Source organism: Carlito syrichta, unplaced genomic scaffold, assembly GCF_000164805.1.
Source record: "Carlito syrichta isolate Samal-C Ts95f unplaced genomic scaffold, Tarsius_syrichta-2.0.1 Scaffold301835, whole genome shotgun sequence".
Lineage (NCBI taxonomy): Eukaryota > Metazoa > Chordata > Mammalia > Primates > Tarsiidae > Carlito > Carlito syrichta.
This window is the reverse complement of record NW_007245931.1, coordinates 501,672-515,298: the sequence shown is the minus strand read 5'-3', so window position 1 is coordinate 515,298 and position 13,627 is coordinate 501,672. Positions and strand designations below refer to the sequence as shown.

The following is a 13,627-nucleotide window of genomic DNA, read 5'->3' as shown; positions in this document are numbered from 1 at the left end:
AGAGTGAGACTCCAACTCAAAAAAAAAAAAAAAAAGTAAATGTTAAAAGATTTGTCTTTCTTAACTCCCTACACTACATGTTGCTTCTGGAATAATTACTGTTAATATCTTTCATGCCTTCCAAAAGTTTTCCATGCATCTATATACATATAACATTTTTAAAATAAATGAGATTAGATTATAGACATTGTTCTGCACTCTGACTTCAAAGAGAGCTAAGATATACTTATATGGCTATTTTATGATTGGTTTAATAATCTCTTTATAAATGGATATTTAAGTTGCTTCTAGTTTTCTGTTGTAAATGGTATTATAATGAACTCTCATGTGCTTACACACTTGCACATTTTTCTCTCTAATACATATGCTGAATAAATTTCTCTTAGTAAAATTAAAGATCAAAGGGTAAGTGCATCCTAAATTTTAATAACTGACAAATTGCTCTCTCAAAGGGTTGCATCTGCTTATTCTACCAACTGGGTAAATAACTATCATAGTTTATTATTAAACTTTGATTTATTTGCTAATCTTAATAGATAAAAAAGGATGCCTCATTTTAATTTGCATTTAATCATTAGTAGGATTTAGCAGCCTGTTTAATACTTACTAGCTACTTGTATTTCAGTTTTGAGAGTTGCACATCCAATTGTTTTGTTCATTAAAAAAAATATATTTCTCAAATTGTCTTCAGGGACCAAGAAAAGAGGTTATCACCAGACAATAAACTTTAGTCTTTCAAAACTATCAAAGGACTATTACTTGTTTGCCTTTTATACTTTTGTGATTGTTAGGCTTATATAGCACTAATAATTCAATTGAGAACTTTTAAATGGCTAATTGCCAATAGGAACACCAATTGATTCAGTCTTATATTTCACAGGCAGGGGAATAAGTTAAGCATCTTAGTTATTTTAAGTAGTGACAGTTTAAAAAAAATGGGTGCTGGCTGAACTAAACCAATTTGGCAGATTGAATTTGGGATTAAAAAAAAAACAACTTTGTATTCACACTAGCCACTTGGGTAGCTAAGAATGGGCTACCAATTCAGACAACCTCACTCTCTAAAAGTCTCCACATTACCACATAAAATAATCCAAAATAACTTACTTCGAACCTGTTTTTTTATTTCTTTAGCAGGGTCCAACCAATTCTGAAAAGGAAATGACATTTTGAATTTGAATCAGAGAGGAATAAACATGATTGATGTTGACTAGATACAGACATGCTCTAAATATGGTAGAGAATTAGTAGTTGTGGGAATGCTCCCTTCACTGTTGCTCTTTCCCCACACCTGGTGCCTGTCCATCAGGCCCTCTGAGGGCCCAGACACTAGACTAATGAGAAAATGAATACATGCAGTTTGGGCTTGACAAAATTATTTTCCTTTCACAACTACTGCCTTCAGGGATTCAAGCTAGCAAGAAACAGAGTGGGTAAATGGTGGAAGATACTATGGTCAAACAAGTTACTAGGATAAGTGAAAAATATGCATAACCTGACACACTGATATTCTAGTCCTTCAGTTCCACATTAGTGACTCCTATGATGACAGATTTTTAGGCATCTACCTAGAATATTTCCCTAGCAAATAAACACTTGCTTGCAATTGTGATTTTCCCTATAAAAAAATCAGATGTTTAATAATGAAGTCAGACATTGTCCAGTGAATTCAATAGATATTAAGAATGATTCATGGCACAACACTAGAACAGGTAACATCCCTGAGCAAAATTTATACGGCACAACTTCCAGGATCGATATAATGGAGACAATTTCCTCTTCCGTACTTCTCAGGTAGTTGTGGGGATAAGTGAGGCACAGACCTGAACAGACGGCGTTATTTATGTATAAAGGTCTATAGAGGTATTGCATTAAACATAAAACATCTACTAAATGCATTAGACAAGTGTCAGGTCAGCAAGTGACCTATCTCATATTCTGATTCGGTGACAATATGAAAGCATAATAAGTTGATTAAGAACAGTTTATAATAGTCAACTGTCCTGACAGTTTATGCTACAACCATAATATCTTCATTAGAAGTTGGGGGTATGATCTTGATTTTTAGATATGTATCAAAGTATTTGATTTTTATTGGCTTAACCCTACTTAAGTACGTTATCAAAAAATTCTAGATTTTAAAAAGTTGTCAGTGATTTTCTTCACTGAAGAAATAGGAGATTAACAGCATTTAGGGACTCAGGTTAGTGAATGCCAGAGTATGAAGGGAGTTGCAGAAATCGATCCACCCATTTGGCTTTAGTTCACTTTCCATATAATGGCCGTTCAAGCCATTATATTTTGTATTGCTTTTGCTCTCTCACCTTCTGGTTTTCAGTATCCCGATACGTAAGCCCAAAGTAGTCTTTTTCTAGCAAGTTCAAGTGTTCACACACTTTATCAAACAGCACTTGCCCTCTGGAGCGTTTCTACAGAAAACAGAACAGAATAACAAGTCAACACACAAAAAGGCTCTCCCAGTTGCCACAAACAAAACAGTAAAATTTAAAACATTGCTGCTGCAATTTCAGTGAGTTCACTTTGCCATCTCTCGTTTAACTGGAAAAATGGCTCAAAAAAGTGGACCTCAACCTATAAAAGCCTACCCCTACAAATAAAAAAACCCAAAATATCAACAGTGCCATTGAGTACATATAGGTGACCAGTGGATGATTTCTAAATAGAAGCAGCTGGGGAAAATAATGTTATGTTTGAAAGCCTCTAATATTTTGTAACATATAAAAGTCCTAACAGTGAATGAAAGTATAGAAGACCAACAAAAGCTGTGTTTCAGAGCACCCTAACTCAGTTCTCCATATTAAAACATTCTGGGCCTGAGAAGAATTAACTCCGTTCTTTGTCTTAGGCAGACTCTCGCTTAAAACTTTATATTCCCATTTCTTACTTAGGAATTCTAAGGATCACTTTCTCAAATCTGTTAAAATAACTTCATTAATTTTATTGCTATTTTGGGGGTTTGAGGGTCACAAATTTCAGTTTTGTATTACAGTGTTTAATTTTTTCTTTATTTTAGAGCAAATCCTTATTAAGCATTACAAAATATTAAATTTAAAGAAGATTTTAGTTATCATGCATAAATACAAGATTTATGTGCTATATGTTTGACCACCAAGCAGGCATCTGGAGAAAGGAAAAAGGCAGTCACTTGAGGAAAAAATTCATCGGCTTAATGTATTGTGATACATTGTATAATTTTTCTATTTAATCCTTCAAGGGTCTTTAAACAGCCTGGAGTCTGTGGTGAATAGACAAGAAACAAATAAGCTAAACTACTTTTTGCTTGTGTGGTACTAACATTTTACATCTAATACATTGAGTATATTTGTCTTTAAGATTTAATGTAATAACAATGAGAAATATGAAAATTGATAAATTATGTCCATGCCAAAATAATAAGCATTCAAAAGACCTGTAAGTGGTGTGTTACTATGCAGCCATAATTATATTGAAAGCAATTACTCAGTCCCCTCAAGCATGACTATTTAGGAAAAAAGGTAAATTTGTGACAGAAAAGTAAATCCTAAATTGTAACCAGCTAAATAATCAATGATGTATTTGGAAAAAACAGTTCCATAAAGTATGAAAATAAATTACTTGTTAAGAAAACTACATAATAACATTGCTCACTGGCTGCAGATAAATATTACAGTGAGATGCCTGCTTACTGGTTTAAATCTTTTATTTCCAAATAACAGCATATTATTTCCATATAATGCTTAACAAATCATGGAGTTTTTGCCAAAAAATTGGTATCTTCTGATGCTTCTGTTGGTATTATCTCCAGCTGACAGGTAAGGGCAGAGGTTCAAGGTAGTTCAGAGTGGTAGTGTTATCTAATAACTGTGGGCAGTGGCTTTAGAATCAGTGAAATCTAGGTTTGAATCTTCAGGATGCCCCTTGCAGTTATGTGAACCCGTTTTTTCCCTATACAAAATGAGTATGACACTACTCAATTCTTTGGAATGGCTGACATTAAAATAAATGTCCATCTTCAAATTGGTCCATTGGTGGCACATATCAAGCATTCCATAAATGTCAGCTACTATGATAGCCTGGTGGCTGACAAATGGCAGTCTAACTCAGGTAGGGCAGATTGTCATGCATATTTTCTGTAAGGGCACATATTCAACTTCTGGTGGCGCCAATAAGCAGCTTTATAATAGACATACTCTTTCTGTAGGTATCAATTACCTCAGCTTATTACCTCACTGCTTTAGCTAGACCACATTATTTACATACCCACACAAAAATACAAATCAGTGTGGCCAGACACTTTCTCAACTAGTAAACAACAACAAAAAAATCTAAAACAAAAGCAAACACAAAAACCCTTTTCCTCCACATGGTTTCACTTGACTCCACGTCTCCTATGTCTTCTGACCCAACAGATCACAGCCAGCTTACAATGGAGTAGTCGGTTCTGAATATGCTACAGGCTGCCCTGGTCATTGTATCAATTAACCATCCTCTGGCTACTGTCTTCCTCCTTTTGCCTAACATGCAGCATGGATAAGCTCAAGCATGAACTGTTATGCTAACGACGGGCTCTCACTTTTCTGTGTTCTCAGTTTGATTTCTATTAATAACTTCTATTTTTCTCCCGAATCGGCCAGGTATTTTCTTACTAATATTTTAAACACACATTTTAAAAACAATAACATAGAGCTTCATATAAGATTTTTTTTTCTGGTTCTAAGAGCCAATTGTTTGGAATCAGTTATACTATAGAATAGAAACATAAACCCGCCTGCCTGCTGTCCATCACTGCTGTCACCTGTGACATCAGTACCCGCACTTGCCTGATCCTTTGTGATGATGTGGAGCAGACCATCACCCAATCACCTTAATAATGATCTTCCCCCATCAAGGGGAATGGATAAAAGAACTCAACCACAAGCAGCCATGGGCTATTGCCTTGCTAGACTCTGGTGTGACAATGTGCTCTTTGAGCTATGGCTGTCACCATTCTTCCTGGTGGTGGTGACCTTGGAGAGGTGAATCTTCTCTCTCCCTTCTCTTTCTCTCTCTAATTTACTTTTAAATAAATGATATTTTTTAATCTTAAAAAAAAAGAAACATGAGATTCCTACCTGTTAAATATAAGCACAGCCACCAGGCTAGCTGGGAGACCCGGAAAATGCCTTTTAAGTTATCTGGGCCTCCATTTTTTCATCCTAGAGTAAGGATGTAAGACTCTACAGAGAAAGGCAATTATGGGTTTGAGGATGTAACTTGGTCTCCCTTTGCTTATGGAAAACTACCAATGGATTAAAGCACTCTTTCCTTTGGTGTCCAGTTGAGGCTTCAGTATCCTTCCAGACATCATGAAGAAAAAGATGCTGCCAATGGATGAAGCTGGGACATGAAATGAAACCTATTTTCTTACCTTGGACTGGATAACCTCTGCAATCTCTCCTAACTCTAAAAAATTCTGGGTTCTTCTAACTCAGATGATTTTTTTCTAGCACATTATTCAACTTTTCAAGTCAACTATTTCTACTTGTTGACATCTGCATGCATCTGCAGGAAGTAACATTTAGCATATGACTAAAGCTTAACAATCAGACTGGAGATTTTAGAGAAATTATGTTGTTATGGTTCCCAAAGATACACTGTTCATTAAGTGATCAAATCTAGGTACCTTACTGTCACTGGGTGTGGTTATCTATATCCACTAGGAGCCAAGTATTGAGTCAATTTTAAGAATTTGACAGAGGGGCCATCCATTTCTCCATCATCAAGGAAGGACTTTGGCATTGAGTTTGACATATCTGTCAAGAACAAAGACTACCATGGTTTCTAGTGTTTTGATAAAACCTCAGCTGCATGACCTTTTGGCCACACGTCTGTGGTTTCATATTGTTGGAGCATTTGTTGTTATCTCTGGGGGTTGCTGCATTCTATAAATTTGTTATGGCTGATCCAAGGAAGAAGGCATATGCAATTTTCACAGAAATTATGATTCCATGAAATATTTTGAGGAAATGAGGAAGGTTGATGTCTTTCAGAATGCAAAGTGATTTTGGAATGTAAAGAATTTCTTTGGGTTGAATTACATAGATGCTTGTCACTGACCTGTGTTCCTGAACTATGAAACATGCTATGAGGGCTAAGAACTAGTTTCTCTTGATATGTAAATAATTATCAAATTTAAAAATTGATAGAGGTATTCAAAACTAGTGGATAACTTGTTTAATCAGAGAAGACCAAGTTTCCATTTTTAGTATTGTTGTAGTTCCTTTTTTTTTTTTTGAGTTGGAGTCTCACTCAGTCGTGAGTTGTTAAGTCATCTCTGACTCAACAGCATTCACAGTTCATGTATACGGTTCACTAAGATATCATCCAGAAAAGTGCATTTTACTTTCCTAAAATAACAAATCAAAAGTGACCTGTCCTGATCCTGAAATTTCCATTAGTAAATTGCACTTCTGTTTTGATAGAGTAAATGGGGGATATTACAGACCAACAATTGGGAAGGTTTTAAAGAAAATGTCCTACCCCACAATTTTAAAATAAAAATTAAAAGAGAAAAAAAAAAAACGTCCTAAGAATGGTACCTCCTCAAGCATTTAAATAAGTTTTATTCTTAACTGTTTAAATTTTTCTCTATTTTAATTTTAAAATTTTCCAAATTGATTCATGTCACTAAGGAGATAAGCCAGAGACTAGGAGAAAATGTTTGCAAAGCATACATCTGATAAAGAACTTTCAAAACTCAATAATAAGAAAATAACCCAATTTAAAAATGGGCAAAATATCTGAGCTGACATTTTACCAAAGAAGATATACAGATAGCAATTAAGCATATGAAAAGATGCTCCAGATCACGTCATTAGAGAAATGCAGATTAAAACAATAAGATACCACCACACACCTATCAGAACAGCTGAAGTCCAGAGTACTGACAACACCAAATACTGGTAAGGATGTGGAGAAACAGAACTCTCTCTCTCATTGGTGGTGGGAACGCAAAATGGTACAGCCCCTTTGGAAGATAGTTTGGTGGTTTCTTCCAAAACAAAACACACTCTTACCATAGGATTTAGCAATCATGCTTCTTGCTATATACCCAAGTAAGTTGAAAACCTATGTCCACTCAAAAAACTTGCACACAAATGTTTACAGCAGCTTTACTCCTTATAATTGCCAAAACATGGAAGTCCTTCAATAGGTGAATGGAGACACAAACTGGCATCCAGACAATGGAATATTGTTCATTGATAAAAAGCAAATGAGTTATCAAGCCATGAAAAGGCATAAAAAACCTTAAATGCATACTGCTAAGTGAAAGAAGTTCATCTGAAAAGGCTGTGTCATCACACTGCATGATTCCAACTACAGAAGTGCCCCCTTATCCAGGGGAGATACACGCCAAGACCGCCAGTGGATGCCATAAACCATGGATCAGAGTGAACCCTGTAGATACATTTTTCCCATACATGCACATTGATGATAAAGTTTAATTTATAAATTAGGCACAGTAAGAGATCAGCAACAATTACTGTTAATAAAATAGGACAATTATACCAATATATTGTAAAAAAAAGTTATGTGAATGTGGCCTCTCTCTCTCTTTCAAAACATATTATTATACTCTACTCATCTTTCAGATTGTGGCCAAGGGTAACTTGTAAAATAGCAGAAAGCAAAATGGGAAAACAAAATGGTGACAAAGAGGGACTGCTGTACACATCATTCTGGAAAAGGCAAAACTAAGAAAGTAAAAAGATCAATGGTTGTTGCGGGTCGGGTGAGGAAGAAATGAATAGGTGGAGCACAGGGACATTTAGGGCAGTGAAACTATGCTGTATGATAATGTAGTGGTAGACACAGGACATTATATATTTGGGAAAATCCACAGAATATACAGCACCAAGAATGAACTCTAATGTAAATTATGAACTTAAGTTAATAATAATGTGTCAAGCCGGGCTCGGTGGCTCAGTCTGTAATCCCGCGCCTTGGGAGGCTGAGGTGAGTGAATTGCCTGAGCCCGTGGGTTCGAGACCCGCCTGGGCAACTTGGCAAGACTTCATCTCTATAATAAATTAAAAAATCAGCCGGGCATGGTAGTGCATGCCTGTAGTTCCAGCTATTTGGAAGGCTGAGGCGGAAGGATTGCCGGAGCCCAGCAGGTCGAGGCTGCGGTGGCCGGGAGCGGTCACTACACTCCAATCTGGGCGACAGAGTGAGACTCCAACTCAATAATAATAATAATAATAATAATGTGTCAATATTGGCATGTCAGTTGTAATAAGTGGGCCACACTACTGGGAAAAGTTAAAGATAGGAAAACCTGGGGGATGAGGGAAGAGTTGAAGGGGTACATGGGAACTTTGTACTTTTCACCCAATTATTCTGTAAATCTGAAAACTGCTCAGACATTAAGTCTACTAATTAAAAAGAGAGACAAACATGGACTGAAACATGAGAAGTGTTAATAAAATAATTTATTAAATACTTTAAAAAGTTAAACTTCAAATAATTTTACTTGTAGGAGTAAATAAAACTTAATTTTTTAAAAAGAAAAAAATTAAACTTAAAAATTAAAATTTAATCTGTAAATTTTCCACTTGCCTTGGTTTCCCCTTGAAATTAATTTGCCTAAGAAACTAAGTCATTTGCCTTAGTCTAAACTTTGCTGTTTGCATGTCCATGGTGTGATTTAATAGGTTTCCCCAGTCTCCTGAATATCATGTAAATTGGTAGTTAAATCTAGAAGCTTGGTCAGATTCTGTTTATTCTTCCTAAGTACTGCTGTGTAATTTCATCAGGAGGCATTAAGTGACTGCTTGTTGTTTTTTCTGTGTGTGATATTAGCAGACACTGATGATGATTGCCCCAGATCCATTAATTCCAGGTTGCAGAATGATGATATTCTCATTCTAGTCATTCCTTCTTCACTTATTAGCTGGAGCCTGTTTATAAAAATATACTTCTCTTTGTCAGAATTATTTGCTTACCCAGTGGTAGTTTGATTACGAAAGCCAAGATAAATGCTTGTGTCTTTCCCTTTATCCATTTTCAGGATAATGAGTTGGCTCTCTAGTATCATCCAAAAGTCACCAATTAGATCTTTTTGTTTCATACTAACATGATGAACTCATGAATTTAAACATATCTGATGTGTTTCAATTCACCTCAGGCATTACCCATAATGATGCTCTCAGTGTTCCAAACATTCTGCCTTGCCTACTGCCTGTTAAGTCTTTCTCATCCTTCAAGAGGTTTCTCCAGTGTCACTTCTTTAAAGCAACTTCAAATGTGACTTCTCACTCCTGCGGACATTGTAGCAATTTACAGCACCACTTCATGGTGGCACTTTCTATATTCTGCCTTCTATCCTAGTGGTGTCTCTGAGAACTCACCTCATATCCCCGACTGTAACAATGTTTGCAGTGCCCCCTACATTTTATCTTTTATAGGGCCTTATATTTGGTTGAATGTCATTAAGAGATTAAAACATTAACTTGATGAAACTTCACATAACATTTTTCTTGCTATCATATCATAACCAATTACATAGAAGTGATATTTTAAACAAGTGGCTTTTAACAGTGGCTGCTGGGAGAATTTAAAGTATGCCAGTGCCCAGGCCCCCACTTCAGGTCAATTACATAGAGATATCTGGAGTTGAGCCCAAGGCATCTGCATTCTTAAAAGATTCTCAGGTGATTCAAGCTGACATGGTTGAAAAGCATACCTCAAGTTATGTTTAACAACTTAGACATTTTAAAATATGAGGACTTTGGCCAGGCTCGGTGGCTCAGCCTGTAATCCCAGCGCTTTGGGAGGCCGAGGTGAGTGGATTGCCTGAATCTGTGGGTTCGAGACCCGCCCGGGACCACTTGGCGAGACCTCATCTCTACAATAAATCAAAAAAATTAGCAGGCCGTGGTAGCATGCGCCTGTAGTTCCAGCTACTTGGGAGGCTGAAGCAGAAAGATCGCCGGAGCCCAGCGGGTGGAGGCTGCAGTGGCCGGGAGCGTGCTACTGCACTCCAGTCGGGGCGACAGAGTGAGACTCCAACTCAAAAAATAAAATAAAATAATAAAATAAAATAAAATAATAAAATAAAATAAAATATGAGGCCGCTAAAAAAACTCTACTTTTTTCAGGAAGAAATGTATAACTTTGTCAGATTCAGTCTAGGTACAATTCAGTTTCTTTTTTTAGACCTCTTGTACCAACACTGCAATATGATAAAATTGGTTTACATAGATACACATGCTTAAAATATTAAGATAGCCTTTCCTATAAATTTTCTTGAGAAATGTAAGTTCTCAAGAAATTATAAACCAATCAAATATTGAAATAAAATAACACAAATGAGAAGTCATAAACCACTAAACTCTGGAAAGAAACCACAAATCACTAACTTGCATTTAAAGTTATGGATAAAATACATGGAAAATAGAAATGTTAGAAATTTGTTGAGTTTTTTTGTTTTGTTTTGTTTTGTTTAGTTGGAGTCTCACTCCGTCGCCCAGACTGGAGTGCAGTGGCCGCTCCCGGCCACCGCAGCCTCCACCTGCTGGGCTCCGGCGATCCTTCCGCCTCAGCCTTCCGAGTAGCCGGAGTTACAGGCATGCGCTACCACGCTCGGCTGATTTTTTGATTTATTGTAGAGATGAGGTCTCACTTGCCCAGGCGGGTCTCGAACCCGCGGGCTCAGGCAATCCACTCACCTCAGCCTCCCAAAGGCTCGGGATTACAGGCTGAGCCACCGAGCCCGGCTGAGTTTTGTTTTTTAAAGCGGAGACACTTTCTCTTTGTATAGCTGAAATATGAACTTTTACTCAAGATCCTGTTACATTACTAAAGAATGACCCAAGGCAGGTTAATAAAAGTCTTGACTTCTTCGTTTCTAATAAAACAGGACAGTAATATCTTCCCTAGCAGGTGACTGACAGGTGCAAATACCTGGCACTGAACCCAGGGAAGGCAACTACCCTTGACAATGCTTTCTCTGAGATAGCATTGCCTCCATGCCCAAGTCTCTAGAAATCATGTCATAATCTGTGCTTAAGACAATGAGTGAAAAAGCAAGAAAATAAAAATTCCACTAAATCTCAGCACAAAACTATCATAAAATGTGTGTTTTTCCCCTTCTTTAGTCTCATAAAGCTATGAGCCTGGCTGAGGGAAGCTCTCTTCTGGAAAAGCTGAAATCAGAGAAATTTGTCAAGTCAAAAATCAACTTTTAGCCTTTGAAGATGGGTTTCTGTTACCTTCTGAAGCTGCACAATCATGAAGAAAATGAGGAAGAGCAAGTTGTTTTGCCTGAGAACTGAAGCTAACCAGCAGTCCCTACTGCTCAGAAAGAATGGAGGACCCTGCACCAGGTGTGTGTGTCAGCAAGGCTCTTCAGAACATATATATGCATTCTTTAAACAGTCACATTGAAAAATGAAATAAATAGCCTCTTGCTGTATTGGCCTAAACCACTCATATTAATAGAAGAAAATATGGAGAACTATGATACTGAGAACTTGCAGCAAAACTAATGATTCTATACCCTTATTTCAGCTATTTTAAAATCTGAGGAAGTATCAACACCATTAAGTACTTCATTCTTTCCATCACGTATTTTCCTCATCGACCACTGATTTTCTTTTTGTTGAAACTATATTCTTCTGTGATTGTAATATTTTGTGAACTTGAGTTTCTGCTCCCTGCGGACAGGAAACTGTTCGACCTTTTTGCTGCCCTTGATAGTGTCCTGAACACAGCAGATATTCAATCTATGAGCCTAAGAAGTGCTACTGACAAGAATTCAAAGAAAGAATTCTTTCTCACAGTATTTTGGTGTAATCTTGATATAAAATGCTATCTGTTTTTTTCTTCCTGCTTCCCTCCCTAATTATATTTTTCCTCACTGAATGCTTTTCCATTTTCCTTACCTCTAAAGATCATTTGGAATTCTTTTCATTTCTAAATGATTTCACTGCCATTTACCTTGAGGACGGGGACCTCTGAAGAGCTCACCAAACTGTCTGGGACAGAACCTGAGCCCAAATCAGACACTTAGACTCTGTGTAAGTTGTCTTTTCTAGGCTTTCTTTTTCTCTATTGGATTCTTGATAGAAAAACATTCTATCTTTGCCCTTACATGTAAGTGAAGAGTGGTTTTTTGGGGGGTTTTTTTAAATCCACATTTGAAAAATACAAAGAGGCTATGGTCAAACCCAGGGACAAAAGATAACAGTGTCTGATCTATGACAAGAGAGCTGGGAAGTCCTGGGTAGCAAGATATGGCACCAGCTGCCCTATGTGCATCTACTGCTTTATGATGGGGCTTTCTGTCTCAACTGCACATGCGATGGCAAGTTTAATATGCATAGAAAGTCCATTACCAGCATCACTACTGCCAGAATCCATTCCCATGAGGCAGGACTTAATGGGATCTTCCAGCCTATGTACTATCCCCATATGTGATTCAGGCGGCATATTAATAGAGGGCTGACATGAGAGGCAGAGATCACATTTCTTCTCTCTAGATGTTATATATATTGTCAGCCCTTTCTTTAAATTCATGAGCAATTGGCTATTCAGAAAACCATAAGGGCAACTTCTTTCAAACATTAACACAACAATCAATAATTATTCCATCACACTCTCAATCAAGTTAGCAAAGATGATCTGGAGTGTTCTGTCATTAATAAAACAGAAATATGAAACTATTTTCTGGTCATAATGAGTTTATAAACAAAATAGTAAACATATGTGACTTATTTCCATGTCTTAATTATCTAGAGATTAGAATTCAGCTAGCATTATTTAAACACATTTAAAATGGAGATTCTCACCTATTTCAAGTTTATTTTCTCACTAATCTAACTGTAGTATATTAGACAGTCCCAAGGCTGGACTCTGGTTCTACAACTCTATGATCTTAGACTTATTTAACCTCTCTGAGCTTCATTGCCTTCATTATAAAATGGAAATAATATTGATACTTATGCATGGATTTGCTGCATTAAGTTAAACACTGGAAAGCACATTGTCTAACTCATGGGAAGCATAAGCAATAAATGCTGGTGATTATTATTATACTCCTTTTTGAAAGGAGTCCCATAAATTTAAGGTTTCTAATGCTGTAATTTGGTATAGAGACTGACATACTATTGAAAGCCTATTTCTTTTGCAATGAAATAATAGAAGACAAATCATACTATTACTCTTATGAAAAACAAAAGCCTTCTCATTGTACAGGTAAAACTTGGAAATTGTTTTAAAATAGTATTAACATGCAAATTGAGTATATATTCGATTATCTTTCACAAACACACACTGACAAAATGGTCTTTAATACGTATTGGGTATACTGACACATTTTGGTACATCCTAGGCCAAAACATAAGACAGTCTTATATTATCATATATGTGACATGCAGCACTGCTCAAACCAGAATGAGTTGTACACATGCAGGACAGTTGCCTATGCTTTGACTGAGATTCAGTGCACACTTTCAGAAACACTCACAGAAGCCCCTTACTACCCGTTAAGCCTATCGCACTTCTTTTAAAGAGGCCTCTTTTTTTTTTAATCAGTCACAATCAGTTTCTGCCTTCATTTATTGTAGTAATTTCAGTCTCTGTTTGA

At 36.6% G+C, this 13,627-nt stretch overlaps 1 protein-coding gene across 1 annotated transcript in view; it reads right to left on the bottom strand.

Moving 5' to 3' along the window:
• Positions 1-13,627, bottom strand: part of EPB41L3 (erythrocyte membrane protein band 4.1 like 3) — a 229,457-nt gene that overhangs the window by 47,403 nt on the left and 168,427 nt on the right. Inside the window, exons 4-5 of the mRNA XM_021711050.1 lie at positions 2,325-2,429; positions 1,108-1,150 (exon numbers count right to left, since the gene is read on the bottom strand). Coding sequence (XP_021566725.1) covers positions 1,108-1,150; positions 2,325-2,429 — 148 coding nt within the window. The remainder of the gene's footprint in view (positions 1-1,107; positions 1,151-2,324; positions 2,430-13,627) is intronic.